Source organism: Peromyscus leucopus, chromosome 2 (genome assembly GCF_004664715.2).
Source record: "Peromyscus leucopus breed LL Stock chromosome 2, UCI_PerLeu_2.1, whole genome shotgun sequence".
Lineage (NCBI taxonomy): Eukaryota > Metazoa > Chordata > Mammalia > Rodentia > Cricetidae > Peromyscus > Peromyscus leucopus.
This window is the reverse complement of record NC_051064.1, coordinates 153,095,165-153,112,934: the sequence shown is the minus strand read 5'-3', so window position 1 is coordinate 153,112,934 and position 17,770 is coordinate 153,095,165. Positions and strand designations below refer to the sequence as shown.

At 53.0% G+C, this 17,770-nt stretch overlaps 1 protein-coding gene across 2 annotated transcripts; it reads right to left on the bottom strand.

The window, feature by feature from the left end:
• Window position 1: 1 nt before the first annotated feature.
• Pank4 (pantothenate kinase 4 (inactive)) lies at window positions 2–16,975 on the bottom strand. 2 transcript variants are annotated; one of them, XM_028891513.2, is made up of 19 exons: window positions 16,819–16,975; window positions 11,925–12,007; window positions 11,370–11,584; window positions 10,890–11,073; window positions 10,611–10,703; window positions 10,127–10,280; window positions 9,570–9,751; window positions 8,896–8,977; window positions 8,555–8,655; window positions 6,298–6,453; window positions 4,780–4,892; window positions 4,483–4,570; window positions 3,769–3,920; window positions 2,912–2,967; window positions 2,672–2,721; window positions 2,062–2,166; window positions 1,503–1,603; window positions 1,316–1,384; window positions 2–433 (listed from the first exon to the last, which is right to left on the bottom strand). In XM_028891513.2, exons 1-19 carry the CDS (start codon window positions 16,940–16,942, stop codon window positions 220–222), a joined length of 2,322 nt encoding a protein of 773 aa, XP_028747346.1. In that variant the 5' UTR covers window positions 16,943–16,975; the 3' UTR covers window positions 2–219. The 2 variants fall into 2 exon arrangements, with proteins under 2 accessions (XP_028747346.1, XP_037059154.1); XM_037203259.1 differs by lacking the exon at window positions 11,925–12,007 and having other exon boundaries at window positions 16,819–16,904.
• Window positions 16,976–17,770: the final 795 nt, after the last annotated feature.

Genomic DNA, 17,770 nt, shown 5'->3' with positions numbered 1-17,770 from the left:
ATACATGTGTATTTATATATTTATATATATGTATATATATATAAAAGATTATTTAACAGTTAAATACATTCCAACACAAGTGTCCCACAGGACAAATGCTAGGTTGGGTGGCCCTGGTACACGTGCTGTCTGTCAGTCACAGAAGCATGGTATCAATACTCCGTTGTGACACAGGTTCCTGACGAGGGACAGGCAGAGAGGTCTGGCAGGGTGGGTGTCTCACTCGGCGGGAACCTCGTATTTGAAGATGACACTGAAGAGCTGACCACCTAGCCGCTCCGCTAGCCAGGCATTCTTCACCACCGCCAGCTTGAGGCTCTCGCAGCGCAGCGATGCATGATAGTTGGTGTGGATGGCACGGCCCATTCCTTCGATGACCACCAGGTCCGCACCACGCTCCCGTACCAGCACGGCCAGCCCCTTGTCTAGGCGGCTTCAGGGAAGAAGGGGGCAGCGAGGTTGGGCGGGGCTGGCCACAACCTGCCCTGAGCACACATGCTGGTGGACACCAACCCTACAACCTGCCCTGAGCACACACACGCTGGTGGACACCAACCCCACAATCTGCCCTGAGCACACACGCTGGTGGACACCAACCCCACAACCTGTCCTGAGCACACATGCTGGTGGACACCAACCCCACAACCTGTCCTGAGCACACTCTCTGGTGGACACCAACCCCACAACCTGCCCTGAGCACACACGCTGGTGGACACCACCCTGTTCCCTTGGAAGTGGCAACCAGCAAGAACATGGGGACCTCTCCCAGTGCCTCTGCTACGGCATGTCCAAGCCCAGCCTTCTAAGAGTGGTCAAGAGCTCCACTTCCAGCACTGCCTGGCTTCCCTAATGCCCACATTTCTGACATGTCCTTTGTCTAGTACAGTGCAGTTCTTTGCAGAAAACACTAAAGGGCGGGCCAGCAAGATGGCTCAGTGGGTTTAGACGCTTTCCACCCAGCCTGATGACTTGAGTTTGATCGCTAGAACCCACATGGTGAAAGAAAAGCCACTCCTGCAAGCTGTCCTCTGCCCTCTACATGCTGTGGCCCTCACACATAGATACACAATAAGTAAATGACAAGTAAATAAACGTTTAAAAAAAAAAAAAAAGCACTGGAGGACATGACTACTTGTGGGAATGATGGGGCAGAGCCCCATGCTACAGGAGGGTCCCAAGGCCTGGAGCCTGGGTCAGTTGCCCATCTGGCTTACAGGCCACAGGAAGAAGTGACTACACAGGTCATATTTAGGTCATGCAGCAGCCTGGCTGGTTTTGGTGCCTTGCAGAGCAGGAGGGAGGAGGGCTGGGTTACCTGAGATCTAGGCACGGGGAGCTGGAACCAGTCTGCACGAGCAGCAGCCTGTCTTCTCTGAGTGCAGAGCTACAGAAAACCAGGCAGTCAGGCCCAGGAGAGCCCACCCTCAACCCTTCTTTGCGCATCTCCCAGTACCTCTTAGGCCCACCTCCTGCCTGGCTCAACATGGGAGGCCAGAACCTACCAGACGACGGGGTCCATGGCTGCAATGCGTTCTGCCACAATGAGGGACTCACTGTAGGTCACATCGTTCAGGGCGGGGCCTGAGTTGCATGCCAAGATGACCTACGGTGAGGGGGCAGCAGCTCTTTAGAACCTGGGCTGTTACTTATGTGGCCAAAACTCACCAAGCTGTCCCTGGCAGGTTCCAAGCAGCAGCCAGCTGGGCAGCAGGGCCCCAGACAATCTCAGGGCTCTGTGGCTTTTGAGAGAGGCAGGGCTGTGCTCAGAGCATGCTTTATTGCCTCTCATCCCATCCTCAGCCTGCCTCCTGGAGCAGGATAACCTCTCACATATTCCCAAGTCTCTGGTAAATGCCTTTCCAGGAAACAGGAAGCAGAGAGAACCCAGGCTTTAAGCTACAGTCCACACCCACAGGCCCAGGTGCTCCCTGGCCTCACCTGCACTCACCTGCTACAAATGTAGGAGCTCTGACCACTGCCAGAAGCCCACAGCAACGCCAACCCCACCAACAGCGGAGAAGCCCAGGGGAAGGGTCCCACCCACCCAGCCTTTTCACTCACCTCTGTCCCTCTAAAGAGTAGCTCCCTGACAAAGGGGAAGACTCCCAAAATGATGTCTATTCCACTGTTATCTGCGAAAATTAAGGCACATTTATGAGGGGGCCCCTGTAAGACAAAACCAGGACGTTCAGTTGGGAACAGGTGCATTCAAGCGTTTCACACACCACTGTACTCTACACCCTGTACAGTCCCCAGGGGCTGGGTCCAGGCACAGGGTCTCAAAGCATAACAGGCGACGGGGATAGGGCAGTCTGTCCCAAGGCCAGGTGACCCAGGCCGTGGTCGCTGCAGGAGGTCATGCAGGGAGTGGGGACATCTTCCTTCCCTGTGGTGCTGGGGAAGGAACCCAGAACCTCATACAAACCAAGCAATTTTCTTTTACTGAGAACACCTAAGCCTAGAATGGGAACTTCTGACATTAGATCCTCAGCTGGGGGCTGGTGAGCTCTAAGTGGTGGGCTACAGGCTGTACCTGTGTCCCAGGCCACTGGGGGCAGGGGACTGCTACACCCACCTCACAATAAGCCCAATGCCTTTGGTAGCCACCCTTCTTGGCCAGGTCCAGATCTGTTCCAACCCCCAGGGGCAGAAGCAGAGGCACCTTACGTACCTTTAACCTCTGGAGCCACTTGGTGTAGGAGTCCACGAGCCAGGGCCGTTCTGTGAGGAGACACGAACTCCAGTCAGGGAAGCTGAGGCACAGTGTCAACGGCTTGTTTCAACAAGGGACGGGCTCCCTCACCCAAGTCCACATGGTTACACCAGGTGGAGCTGCTCCTGCCCCGCTGCCTAACTTCTACAGAGCCAACCACCCACCACACAGGGCACCAAAGCGCCATGGTGTCCATACCTTGCAATTTTCTCTTTGCTTCTTCAAACCCAAACTGGGGGTCCGATTCAAGGACACTGTTTAGAGAAGAGAAAATTAAAATGAAGCAAAACCCACAAAGCAAGCATTCCAGCCCAAGCCAACATGGTAAGGTGCCTCCCAGCCATGCTGTGCTGTGTTGGAGCACAGCATCTACAGTCAGTGGCCAGCCCGGCTCGAGGCAGAGTAGACTGCAGACATGAACAAACCCCTTCAGTGGCGTGTAAGAGCTCAGACCTGCTCAGAGCAGCGGAGATCGCTCCTATGACTGGCGGCTTGGCTACCCTGCCACCACACACTGGGGCCTGCATCTCAAATGGGCAGCTGTGAGGAGGGTGAGGCAGGAGAGTGAACGACCCTTTTCAGTGTGGACCCACACCAGCTAAGTAGCATGGTCACCCAGTGAGGCTCGGGCCTGGGGTGAACTGCCCTGGAGACATCAACTCTACAGTTGTTCTGTGCGCCTTAGAAACCCACTTGTCCGTGTCCAGCTAGTGCCAGCACCTTTGTAAGGCCCTTGGTTCCATCAGACACTAAGTATCATCAGTCCCCGCTGTACTTAGTTACTATGAATTTGGACTTTTATCCTGGAAATGTCAGCCCTAAAGCTCAGCTCTACCTCCCCATGACATGTCCCTGCCCAGAAAACCTCCAGTAGCACAAAGACCCATGACTTCGGGCTCTTGTCCGTTACTGTTAAAGTAGAGCCTGCCCAGAACAAGATGGGTCTGGGTCTAGATAGCCTGGTGGCAGGATGGCATACTTCATGCACAGAATAAACCATCTCTAAGCCACCTCAGAGAGAGAAGGAACTAGCTGAGCAGGCCTCAGACACCTACTCAGACACGGCCTTGGCTCCCCAGTCGAAGACATTCCCGGCCAACAGCCCCTTCACCAGGGCCAGCTGCCGCTCTTCCCAGCCTAGTGAGTCCAGGGAGCGTGTCACACTCTGAAAGCATTTTAGCGCGAGGCCGTTTTCTGTCTGCTTCACCTATGGGGAAGACACACACATTGCTTTATTGGTGCTCGTCCTGGAGGTGGGCCCTTACCACTCTTTGCAGCTTCTAAGGAGGTCTCCACAGGGCGGTTGAGGAAGAGGGCTCACTGAGGACGCAAACACGGACTAACAATACCAGGGAGGTGAAAGGACACTTGCTGTCACGCTCCTGAGAGGTGCCACTCGGGGCTGACCCAGTAGGTGTACCATGTTACTTACTGATTTGGGGCAGTCCTCGGGTCTACATGGTGTTGGGTGAGGCAGAGAGGCACTTTGGCACAAAGTTAAATGGAGCCAGGAGGGCAGAGGATACGCACCCCAAAGGCCACTGTGCATGGGTATGTGAGGAAGGGACAAGATGCCTGATATCAGGGAAGGGAGGGGCCCACAGCTCCCAGCCAGGGGATCTAACACATGGGGCTACAGTGGCTCCACCCTGGCTCCTAAGTAGAGCTGTCCACTGAGAACGAGCCAGTGGGCTCAGACCTCCTGAGCCTGCACACCACAGAACTGCTACCAAGTCCTCTGCACCCTACCTGTGGCCTGAGGAGCTCACCTTGGAGTAGGGATCTGGGAAGTTGAACTCGTTCAAACAGTGCTCTCTTGTGTCCAACAGGCTGCGCACAGTCAGTGTCCCATAAGCACTGGGGACAAAACCAGGATGGAGTGTGGCTGAAGAAGACAAGTCTCACAGAGCTCAGGAAAGCCCGGTGAGACCCCTGCACACAGCCAGAGAGATCATACCACGTGGGCTTCAGCCTCCTACCAGGCCAGTTGGGGTCCCCGCACCAAGAAGGGAACCCCTTCCTCAGTGGCCTATAGGCAGGGGCTGGCCTGGGGTCATAGGACTCACAAGGGCTGGTGCCGCAGCGTCTGCAGTTTGCTCCAATACTTCTGCCGGAACTTCTCTGCCCTCTCAGCTGCATCTATGGATTCTGGCTGGCTGGCCACAGCTCGCTTCACCACCTGCCAACAGTAGAGGGCGCAACTAAGTTCTGTCCCACCCCTGGGCAAATTCCCCAGAGGCAGGCACAGCCCAAGGGTAGGCATAGGCTGGTGGGGCTTTGCCTAGCTGGCTGGAGCCCACCCCACAGCTAACGCCAGTGTCTACAGCAGTACTGGAGATGGACCTGTGTCTGGTGTTCTGGCTTTTAAGGACACCACCTTGCCAAGCACCCTGCTGCTGCTTTGGGATACAGGAACAGAGTGCAGGACCTCACTGGCAGCTACAAAAAGGAAGGCTCCGATTTATGTCCACCAACAGGGGCTGTTTGGAGTCAAGGATTGTGCCCCTCACTCAGCACATACCCAGATGACTGAAAGAGGGCTGGGTATTCCTACTGTGGCCACAACCACCCAGCCTACCTGAGCCCTGCCCACACCTCCCAGGGGCTAGCTCTACCACCACGCACAGTGCTGGCCCTGGACAAGGCAGAAGACACACACAAGGAGGCATACGGTTTGAATCTGAAGTGTTCCCAAAGCAGCCCATGAACTGAAGGCTTGGTCCCTGATGCAAGCAGAATTCAGAGGTGGACTTTTGGAAGGTGACTGTATCAAAAGAGCTCTTCACCAACAGAGGAATCCATTGATGGACTCAAAATGTTATGACGATTATGAGGTAGAATATGGGAGGTGGGGCCTGGTTGAGGAAGTAGTCACTAGGGGCTTGCCTTTGAAAAGTGTGTGTGTGTGTATGTATGTATGTATGTATGTATGTATGTATGTATGTATGTATGTGTGTGTGTACTGAGATAGGATCTCACTATGTAGCCATGGCTGGCCTGAACTCACTGTGCAGACCAGGCTGGCCTCAAACTTGATGAGATCTGCCTGTCTCTGCATCCTGAGTACTGGGTGCAAAGGCGTGTGCCACCACACTAGCCTTGAAGAATGTACCTTGCCCTGGCCCCTTCCGATCTCTCCCTCTTTGCTTCCTGGTTGCCTCAGGGTGGGCAGCTTTGCTCTGCCATGCTCTGCCCTGCAATGCCTTGCCTCACCACAGGGCAACAAGGGGCCAGAATACCATAGGCTGCAACCTCTGAAGTGAGCCAGAAGTTCTTCCTGTTTCTGTCAGATTCTGACACAGACAACAGAAAAGAACAGGGCAGAGGTCCCACAGCAACACAGAATCGTATTCCTGTCAAAATCAGGTCAGATGCCTGGCTTGGTGGCGTAGGCGGCTATAATCGCAGCACTCAGACAGCTGAGGCAGAAGGATCACTGAGTCTGAGGTAAGTCTGGCTACACAGTGAGTTTCAATCCAGCCTGGACTACGGAGTAAGACCCTCCCTCCAAAAACTGCCAAAAACAGAGGTCTATGTGATGGTCCAGAGACCACACGGGCCACTTGCTGTGTCTTGAGCCTCACCCCATCCAGGGCCTCCTCAAAGCAGGTGAGCCAGTACTGGCGGGCCAGAGCATCGTCGGTGAGGTCCACTGTGTCAGGCACATAGGAGGACGGGTCCAGAAGGAGGGGCAGGTTGACCAGGGGCCTCTCCAGCCGGTCCATCTCCAATAGGTCAAACTAGGAGGACAAGAGGAGGTCGGTGGGAAAGTCACTGTCAGAAAGATCACAATCCCGATGTAAGCTCTGCCTTTAGCTCCCACCTGCCTCATCTCTGAGCCAACTCTTGCAGCCACCAGCCAGACTTCCTGGATTCAGCCCACTGCTTGGCAGTGGGGTGGGTCTACTCCCCTACCTTCCCCTGAATCATCCCCTTGGTCGTCACCCTTAATTCCACAGCAGTTTGTGGTTCCTAACTGGCCCCCTGGCTGCTCTGATACCAGCTCATGCTGTTTCTCCCAACACTCAGCTTGAGTTGCATCTTTAGTTCCCAACAAGCCCTGTTCCTGCTGTTCAGTGCTGAGGATCTGCAGTACTAAGTTCCCAACAGCCCTCTGACTCCCAACCTTGTCCGCATAAGTGCTGGCAGACTGGATGCTGGCACATGCCTTGGCCTCTGTCCTGCACACCTGATTTGCTGTCTGCAGAGCACTACAGGGCTGTTCCTCATATCCTGGCCCCAGATACAATCAGTAAGACCAGCTACTTTAGCAGCCACATATACCCCATGGCCACTGGTGCCAAGCCCACGAGCGTTTCTAGAACCATCCCTCGCCCCACTGGCCTTTCTATTTTAAGTTGAGAGAAGCTGAATCAGCACGTACACAGCAGTGAAGGGAACACACCCAGCAGCGGCTGGAGGCCCAGGGAAACTATCAAGAGACAGAGTCAGCCTAAGTGTGACCTCTGCTCCAAGGCCACCTCTTTCTGACCTACCAGCCACATCACACCCTTGACCTCAAGCCCTTTCAGCCAGGGGATTTCAACTGCAATGACTGAACATAAAGTCTAGGTTAAGACTCAGCTTGGACAGAGGCACAGAGACAAATGCTTGCAAAACCCAGGAACACACACAAGTGATAAGGTTAGCAAGAAAGGTCTGGGAAATTCCCTAACTGACCAGAACGGGGCAGGGATCACCTAATCAACCACTGGCTTACCACCAAGCACCCCAGCCTCAGTGCTCTCTACACACAAGGACACACAGCATTCCAGGCTCTCCCTACTAGTTAACATGCTACCAAGTTTCCCACTCTGCAGGTTTGGGCATTGCCTGCTGGCAGAGATCTCAAACCTTAGCTCTGTCTCTTGGCAATATAAGCCTCAAATGACTGCTCAGCACCTGCATGCCAGACGCATTACCCTAGCACAGGCTTTGCTGGCCCCAAGGTGTGGAACAGAGCTGGGTAGGTGCCACTCACCCTGCCACGCTCTACTGAGGGAAGCATGAGCCACCCTTCAGCACAGACAGAAGGACGGCTTTGACGGCCTCAACACAGCCACTGAAGAATTAAAACCAAGGCTGGAAGATACCCATTTGAGCAGCAGTTCCCCGCCTGGCCTGGCCCACCGACAAGTGTACAGGTGGATGCTCTCACTGGAGAGGCCTGGGCTCACTACCAAGGGGTGCTGTGTCCACCATGAAAAGCTGTTTTCCACCACAGTGCGTGCAACCTTGTCCTGAGGGTGGTGGCTTACTTCACGCTTCTAGTAGTTGCCTTTATTCCAGCTGCTCTTTCCTAGATGTATACGTATCTGAGTTACATAAGGTCCGTAGCCAATGGCCAGACAGCTGGTAATATGGTGACTACACCTTCGTGGACATCCTACCTGAGAATGCCTGGCAGGAGCCCTCATCAAGCGGACTCTAACTAGGCATGTGCTAATGAGTCTCCTAACCCATCAGCTCCACAGTGCTCAACCTGCCTCTGGCCAGGCAAGCCCAATGTCTATCGTCACAGTGGACTTCATCTCACGTGGAGACTTGAGAAATGGGTCTAAAACATTCCAGGGAGAGCAGACTTCCCAAGAAACACACAGCTGCTGACAGTGAGCTCAGACCGAGGGCAGGCCTACTCTCCACTTTTGCTGCAAACATGCTCACAGCTGCCGGCTTGGTACTGTGCACAGGCCACCAGGCCTCTCGGGCTCCCAAGAGCCCTGAAACCCCAGTGCCTCCTGCCCTCAAGTCTAACTTGTTATCAACATAAACCAGCCTGTGTGGTGAGAGGCCACAGCAGAGACGGCTGGGCAGGCTGCTCCGGAAGGGCCTGCTACTCACTGTGCCGCTCCTTGCCCGCTGTGCCGGGCACAGCTCGGGCGACGTGCTCATCAGCCCGGAGCTGGCTGCGTAGTTCTCACCCCAGCTGTACTGGTTAGGATCTGGAAAAACGAGAAGCTGGTCACCGTGTCAGCCTCGCCCTTGATTCAAAGGGGAAAGTAGAGGAGGAAAAGGGATACAATCATTGGTCTATTTACACACTAAGGGACTACCCCTCTCTGGGGCTTCTTCAAGCCTCATGCCCCACCCCCTGCCCCCACTTTCCCACCCAGATGCCCAAGCAGGGGCACAGGCCACTCCCTGCACAGCCTGCCACTGCTCAGTGCAGTGACTCTACTCACTGTCTTGCTCGGCTCCTTTTAAAAACGCCCCGATGGCTCCCAGGTAGCCTTCGTGTCTCAGGAAGAGTGCCTGGACTTCACCCTGCCCCATCCCAAGCCCACAGGTAACTGGTCAGTGTCCAGTAAGATCCACTCTGGACCCACCACACCAGCACACCAACTTCTGCAAGGTCACCTGATACCCTGCCAACAGATGGTACCTGCACACCACAGGGTAGCCTGTTGACTGAGGAACCCGAGGGGAAGCCCGACTATACAAGGCTGCCTTGGGCTTGCTATTCCTAATCCCAAGCACCAATCTGCAGCACTCCGCTGGCCCAGACACCTCAGACCCACATGTCACTCTCCTCACTAAAGGACAGTCCCTGATTGCCCTTCATTGTAACAGGCTTACACTCAATGCACAGAATACCAAGCTGGCCAGGAGGAAGGTACAGTTGACCAGGTCTGGGTGGGTAGGAGGGCCAACTGCCTGTGGGACTTCTTCCCAAGGAGCCTGTTGGCAAGGAACTGTGACTGTGTCCTATCCCAGAGCCTTGCTTGTGCCCCTTGGGTGTGAAATGAGTTCTGGTCACCATGTCGCCATTTGGGGAGACTTTACGGACTATATTGGAGCAACTGGGATGAGCTGAGCCCACACCAGTGCCCAAGAACAGGAAATTGGCTACAGTCACCTTGGAGAAGAAGTTAATGCTGTAGGTGATGGTACGCATGGTCACAGGGTGGCCCCGGATGAAGAAGCCCCCAAAGTAGACCCTGTCCAAGCCGTGAAGCTTGGCGTAGAGACAGGCGAGCTGTCCAATGTCATTGCTGATCATGTGCAGCAGGCTCTTGGCCATGTCTTCTTTGGAGAACTCTGAGAGGGAAATGAAAACAGAATCCAGGGTGTGATATGAGTACCCCCAGGTGACAGACAGCTGGAGGGTGAGGGGCACAGAGCTCTGGGATGTGAGGCGAGACTTAGTCCTGAATGAGTGAGAATTTTTTTCAAGAGAAAAAAAAATATCCTAACCACTTTTCTTAGTTTGCATTTCCTTGGAAACAGGCTGAGGAAGTTATCTGGCAACATTCTAATGAGCCAGAACAGGCCTCTGGGAGGACGAGCCCTAGGGGCCCAGCAAGAACAGTGTCAGGGGATCTGTGAGGCTCCACACTAGTGGGCAGAGTGATGCCCTGGGCACTGAAGCAGGCCATGCCTTGGTCACCATGAAGGGCAGATCCTGGCAGGTACCTCTGTCAGCAGTGGCTGACTTTCCAAAGCTGCTTGCGATGAGATTGCCACTCAGCCCCAGGGTCTGGTGGGCCCCACCATAGATGTCCTGTACCAGCATGTCAACGTTGGCATGCCGGCCTCTGGAGGCCAGCTGCAGCAGCTCATCAAACTTCTGTGGAAGCAGAACAGAGCAGGATAGTGAGAGGCCTAGCAGCTGGGGGAACCTCACCACCCTGGACACCAAAGAGGAGCCAGCCAAGTCTGATGTGAATGGCCCTCTCTCAGCACATGGGGCAAGGGCAGGGGCTACCAAGCTGGACACTAGACCACTGAGCTGGCAGAATTCCAGTAGCTCAGAGCCCTTGTCCTTCAGAGTGCAACCAGCTCAGTCACAGGGATCTAAGACCTGACACTAGAGCCGGGATAAAGGCTTGGGAAGAGCTTCTGCAGGCGTGTAGCCGGGACCTCCTACGGGCCAGCGCAGAGGTTCTGAAGAGGATACCTTTGTTTTGGTGAGCAGAGCCCCAAGTCCCCAGAAAGTGCCTCCTCCAATGGAGCTTCCACCAATCCACTCAAACCGGTCCTCAGTCTCCACCTGGGAAGAGTAGGGCAGGCATATTAGGCTTTGGGCTACATGCCACAAGGCTGCTAGGCCACTGGGGTCATGCCAACAATGGTTCTGTCAAGTGTCTGTCCCTGTGTTCAGTGAAGGTTGTGACACACAGCACGCACACAGCTAGCAGGTGTTAAGTCACTCAATGATAGTTCTGCGGACTCTTACCTTCACAATGGAGACTCCGGAGCCAATGTTGACCAGGAGGTAGGGGAAGATGTTGGGGTGGTTTGTCTGAAATCGAAACTCTGGGTCGGAATCTTTCTGGTACATGAAAGCCTCATGTGGGATGTTCTTCAGCACAAAGTTGCACCCCTTAATCAAGCAGGTCATTACATCCTCTTTGTCCACCCTGCAAATGAAGGAAGATAGTCACAAGAATCAGCCATAGTGCACTTGCCAGGAGATAGCATAGAGCAGTCAGACTGTATCCACGAGGTACCCGGCATGGCCAAGCTTCAGCTTCCGTTCTTGACAGGTTTGCAGCTAGCAATGCCACCAAAACAGCGCGCGCGCGCGCCCCGCGCGCGCGCACACACACACACACACACACACACACACACACACACACACACAGCACCACAATCTGCACAAAGTCCAGGGCTTCCCACCATACCACAAGTAACACAAGTAAGGTTCTCCACTCACTTCAGACGCAGCTTCTCCTCAATTAGGTCCTTGAACTTGTAGGCTCCACCCCCTGTGGCCTGGATGACCTTGGTTTCAGTGTTGACTAGGTGGTCTCTGATGAAATCCAGACAGGCTTCCATGTAGGTATTCTCAAACTTGATGAAATGCAGGCGAGCTGTGATCTCCTCCTGAACTGAGATCTCATAGGGTGGCTCATGGTCCTGTTCCATGTCCTGGAAAGAGTTAAGAAATCTTTAGACTCAAGAATCCACATAGTCCTGAGCACCCTGCCCAGCACTTTAAGGCATTCACTCAACTGTGATACACAAAATACTTGATGTTAGCTTGGGCCAAGGCAGAGAAAGTGGATGGAGGAAAGAGGCCTAGATACCACACAAAGGGTAGGAGCACCATTCAAGGAGTCAGGGAAGAGCAATCAACTCCAGGACTGCTGTGTTAACATGTGTAAACAGCAGGAGACAACAAACAAAAGGGATAGTATGAAGTCCAAGGCCGGAGGGAAGCAGCCACCCTGTCCAGCTCCACTGGTGCCTACCACCTCTCCAGGCTCACCTTTCCTGGGTGGTCAAAAGATCTCACTTTGGCTACTTTGTGCTGGACAGTAGAATAGTATGCCAACTTGGTCAGTGATCCACCTACAAGAGGAAGACACAAACCAGGCAAAATTCAGAACAGGACAAAGGAGAACTTGAGATCCACCTCCTTTAAGCTCTCAGAGGGCATTGTGATGCGTCAGCAAACAGCCTCTTCCTTGAGCACTCGAGTCTGTGTGGACAAGGTGCTTAGTGTTATGTGAACTTAAAATCCCTGTGGACACAGGAGAGGAAAAGGAGATAAACCACCATAATGTAGCATCTCTTCTTTACAGGTTCTTAACTAATCTGAGTTCACAGTTTCCCTCCCGACTCACAAAGCAGAAATGGAGCCAACCTCCTGCCTCCAAGTACATTCAGCTATTGCCAGTTGTTAAAAAAATTTAGTTTTCAAGGGCTGGAGAGAGGCTTAGTTGATAAAGCGTTAGCTCTGCAGTTATAAGGGGCTGAGTTCAGAGCCCCAGAACCCAATGGGATGGTAGTATATGCTTGTAATCCCAGTAATGACAAAATGGATGGAAAAAAGACAAATTTCTAGGGTTCACTGGCCAACTAGTCTAGCTCATTTGATAAAGCTCCAGGCCAATGAGAGTCAAAAGGCAGAAGGTGCCCAAGGAACAGCCTGAGTGTCCTCTGACTACCCTTCTCCACACACTCAGTTACAAGGCTTGGTGGTGCAAACCTGTAATCCCAGCTAGTGGAGGCAGAAGCAGGAGGATCACAAGTTTTAGGCCAGCCTGGGCTGCAAACTAGTTGGCCAGCCCAGGCAGCTTAGTGAGACCCTGTCTCACAATAAAAAATAAAATGTGGCTTCCCTTTGTCCCCAGTTTACTCATGGAGATCTCATCTATTTCACCTTCCCAAGGCGATCCATGTGATCGCCTCTTATTCCCCATGGGAGGCCTTACCCTCTTGGAGGAGGGCATGGGGGATGGGGAGGGGGCTGGGGAAGGTGGGGGGAGGAATGAGAGGAGATCTGTGGTTGGTATGTAAAATGAATAAAAAAAATTTTAAATAAAAGACAAAATAAAATGTGGGCTGAGGTACAGAGGACTGGATGAAAATGTGGTATACTTTTACATAGAATTTTTTTTCCAGTCCTGAGAAGAATGATGTCATGTCATTTGCAGGGAAATGGAAACAACTGGAGATGATCATATTAAGTGAATTAAGCCAGCCTCAGAAAGACAAATATGTGTTCCCTTTGTGATTCACAGATTTTATATAGGTACATAAAACTATATGTATACATATGACATAAAAGTAAAGGTAATGACATCTAGGGAGACCAAGGCTAATGAAAGGAGGGAGGGGCATAAGGGGCCATGAGGGGAAATACCCCAACATACAAGATAAAGAGGGTGGAGTGTAGCTCAGTGGTAGCACACTTGTCTGCACATGTGGGGTCCAGGTTCAAGTCCCATCACTGAAAGCAACACAGTTTCAAGCCCCGATCTTGACAGACCCCAAGTAAACTGACCCATCCACACTTGGCCCTCATCTTAACAAATCAGGATGGGCAACATACAGCATCTTTGAGATACACAGGGTCAACAGGTAGGATTTACCTACAAATAGGGACTGAGGGTCAGAGAGTGGCCCTCAGCGTTCAGGACTGAGCTGATGAAGCGGCCCAAGCCTCAGAAGTAGCCAAAGGAAGTCAAAGGCCTCCACAGGACCTGGCTCTTTTGTTTGTTGCTTTTAAGGATTTTATTTTTTAATTTTTGAGGTTTTATTTTTATTTTATGTGTATGGATGTCTTGCCTACATAAAATGCTTGTGCACCATGTCCATGCAGTGTCTGTGGAGGTCAGAAGAGGGCATCAGATTCCCTTGTAAATAGAGTTACAGAAGGTTTTAGTCACCATATAGGTGCTGAGAATTAAATCTGGGTCCTTTGAAAGAACAGTCAGTGTTCTTTACTGTTTGTCCTTTTCTTCAGTTCTGTTGGTTTTTCAAAACAGGGTTTCTCTGTGTAGCCCTGACTGTCCTGGAACTTACTCTGTAGCCCAGGCTGACCTCAAACTCAGAGATCCTCCTGCCTCTGCCTCTGCCTCTCGAGTGCTGGGACTAAAGGAGTGCACCACCACCTCTGAGCCAGTCCTATTGGTTTTGAGACAGGGTCTCACTATGTAGCCTGAGTTGGTCTCAGATCTATAGAGAACCTCCCAAGTGCTGGGGTTCAAAGTATGCATCAATCACCAACTCTGGAGTCACACAGGCTCTTGGCACCTTCACAAGGGCCCTGTCACCCGTGGAACACTGTACACAGCCAGCCCCTGTGCTCCAGGAAAAGCATAAGGCCTCTGTCCACGTGCGCCACACACTCCAGGGAAAGCTGCCCAGAGTTCCAGAGAAGGCAATGCCAAGGACAAGCCCTGGCAGGCAGAAAAGGCACTTTCCAGTTTGTAATTGTGATTGCAGATTCACAGGCCTTCAAATGACACACGGGGAAAATAGGAATCTCAGCACTCCACTGCAGCTACACCTCTCAGAGGCCTGACAGAAACAAGGCGAAGGTCTCTCAGAGTGAAACGGCTAAGTTATTTCCAAGTGTCTGTTTTTATGAGAAAACAATAGACTACAAGGGAGCAGATACTCAAATTTATAGGCATGTAGGACCATGGTACTTGGAGGCCAGAGCTCTCCCCTGTGTGAAACTAAAACAAGGCAGGCTGTCCCGTGCAACTAAGAATGACCACAATGCAGCCTTGCTTGTTTGGTTTAGTGAGTGTATCATAAGCTTAATCTCATCCCTGGCCACAGTCCTAAGCCTCCTGATCCCTTTTTCCTGCCCTCAATCCCAGTCTGTCCTCAGACTTGTCTGATTCTAAATGCTTGTCTAATTCACCTCTGAGGATGTACTATTTCTGAAAAGACAAGGCTGTGCAAACAGAAATGTACTTTAAGCAACTCATCAGGAATAACTGGGAGGCCAGTGAGATCGGTCAGGTAAAGGTGCTTGCTGTCAAGTGTGATGACTTGAATTTGATCCCTGGACCCACATAATGGAAGGAGAGAACTGAATCCCACCAAATTGACTTTCACATGCACACCACAGAACCAAGGAAGGGCAGGACAGCCTAGCATTTACTACCCTGGAGTCTCTTCCCGCCTGTGTGCCCCTCAGGGACCTTCCCTACTGCCTGTGTTTCCGAGAGTGAATCAACCTAGCTGACGTGAATGTTGTTTTGTAGGTTCCTGAGTTGTCGACCCCATCCTGAGAGTTGTGATCTCCCATCAGCTTCAGCCTTAAAAGGTCTGTCCTCAGGAATGGTAAGCATGTCCTTCTAAGCTCAGACCCAAGACCCAGGCTAGTGGAAGCTTTCAGACAGAGGAGACAAAAAACAACACTGAACATACCCCTGCAGTGTCCTTCTGTCAGGGTAGCCTGTGCCTGGCCTCAGGACCTTCAGTCTGGAGGCAATTCCCCACTACAGCTCAAGCTTTGTGGCTACTGGTTCGATAGTCTCTGAGAGCCACAGACATTATCCAAGGTGAACCCTATTTTTTCAACTGCCAGATGATGTTTGCAATCAACTTCAACTGCATTTCAGACATATTTATTTAATTTTGACTTCTTCCCAACAAACAAGTGTAAGACCACAGGACAAAGCACAAAACCTAGCTCTGGAGAGAAGGTTTCAGAAGCCTGGGGACAGCTGCCTTGAGGCCTTTGGGGAGGTCTGGTTGTGGACAGTCCCCTCTGTTGGGCCTGTAAGGTCACCATTTTCAGCCCAATATCCAGTCAGTCACCAAGTTATCTCAGGTGTAACTCAAATCTTTTCTAGGGCCTATTCCCCCCATCACCAACCCACCTGAGCCCTTGATAAAGTGGGAGCTCAGGCCAGGCCATCTTTGCTTTCCCACTCCCCATTCCAAGAAAGGGCACCTCAGAGAGACAACCCAAAAGCATGAGGGTAGAGAACATATTCAATATTCCAGAAGTAAAGATAATCTTTTCAAGTCTTTTAACAATCCAGACTTTTCAAGGAGGCTAGGAGCCAGCAACACACCCATTCATTCACCGAGTTAAGTCCAAGACAGCGGATGCTGCCCTGCTGTGTGGGCCTCAGTGACCACGCACGGGCAAATCGCCTGCAACAGATGGGTGCAAAACTCCCCAGTAACAGGATGCACAGCAGAGTGGTTGGGGGTTGGCCGGCTCCCGTCCTAGCTGTGCTATCTACGAATCGAATGACCCCCGAGCAAGCTAGCCTCCTTCTGTGCCTTGGTTTCCACATCTGCACAGAGAGATGATGAAAGAATCTCCTTGTTGGGAGGTATGAGGCAGCGCAACGCGGAGGAGGTCTAAGGCCGGCCTGTAGCCGGTCGGCAGTGAGGTCAACCACCAGGCACGCAGGAGGTGGACGTAGGAGGCAGTGCAGGTGCCCAAAGCCACGGAACACGCTGGGAGCTTTACACCCAGTACACGAAGAGTGTCCCGGGCCCCACGACTCGACCGCTGTCTGGGAAGCGGGAGTTACGGCGGGGTAGCCGCGGGGCGCGGGGCGGTGAGCAGCCAGATCCCGGGCCATCTGAGCAGACTAGGACCTCTGATCCGCCCCGCCCGTCCCACCGCGGAGTCCTCACAATCAGCCGGCGCCACGCGGACTACGAGGCCCGACATGCCCCGCTCCAACCGCGCAACGCCTACCGGGAGCTGAAGTCCCACAGCCGGCTCGATTCCGCATCTTGGCGCTGCACACACTACAAGTCCCAAGAGGTTGTGCGGCGACCCGTGAGGCTGTGCGCATGGCCTGCGCCCCCGCCCTTCGTCCTTCCCGCCGCCCCCGCTGGCCGCCTTCGCCCACTGCCCTGGCCGCCCGCTCGAGTACCCGGTCCATGGCTACCTATATCAATGGCGAAGCGCTTGGCGTTCTCCAGGTTGCGGAAGATCTCGTCGGGGGGTAGCGTGATGCTCTTGTCCAGACTGTCCCCGCCGCTCCCGCCGCCACTTGCTCCACGCTCCGCCATTTTGAAAGTGCCTGGCCAGCCTCATCAGCCATGGAGATATATGCGCATATAATTGACTGCTAAACGACCGTGCGCATAAATTATGCTAATGAGGACCCCGCCCACTCCGCCTTGCTGGAGACTATTCCTCTAGACCGCCCCAGACTGTGCCCTAGAGGCCGGGGCTGCGAAAGAGAGTGCTGTTATTCTCCAAACTAATAACGTGAAGCTTCTGAAATATTGTTCTTTCGCTGAGTTGTCTAGATGCTAACTTGTGCTGAGCCTGCGGATCCTGCTTCCAGACCACCTGGGTCTGCCGCCCTCCCGCTGTGAGGCTGGCCCTTTGAGCTGCTGTGATTTCTGATAGGGTGACCCACCATCCTGATTTCCCACAGACGTGGGACTTTCAATGCTGAAACTCCCATGTAAACTGGAGTAGTTTTAAGGACCCTACACTCAGGAGTGCCTAGCCATGGGGAAAGTGATGGGGGCGCGCGCGCGTGTGTGTGTGTGTGTGTGTGTGTGTGTGTGTGCGCGTGCGCGCGCGCGCCAGAAGACTGAAGCTGGGAAAGAGGGGCACTTTAATGCCAATCTGCGGAAAGTATAGGGGAAAGGAGGAAAGGGTGCCTGGAAGAGGGGGCAGGGCTCCAAAGTGGAGGTAATCTGGAGTTCCCGCTGACTTGAGTCCCTTGAGAGCATTGTGTCCTCAAGAGGCCCACCACATAACTAAATATCTTGCTCTTGGGTTCTGTCTGCATTCTGTATCACTCACTGACTGGCAGGCTCATGGAGCACAGGGTTGAGGCGATTCACAGCTCAACTGCCATATATCTGGATAGATTGAGGGAG

What these genes read in the sequence shown, in the direction of transcription:
- Pank4 (XM_028891513.2), bottom strand. Translation starts at nt 16,942, where the DNA reads ATGGCGGAGCGTGGAGCAAGTGGCGGCGGGAGCGGCGGGGACAGTCTG. An exon ending in AGCGGGCAAGGAGCGGCACA is followed by an intron (nt 6,454 to 8,554) that starts GTGAGTAGCAGG and finishes TTGTCCTCCTAG; the next exon opens with TTTGACCTATTGGAGATGGA. An exon ending in TCCCAGATCCCTACTCCAAG is followed by an intron (nt 3,921 to 4,482) that starts GTGAGCTCCTCA and finishes TCTTCCCCATAG; the next exon opens with GTGAAGCAGACAGAAAACGG.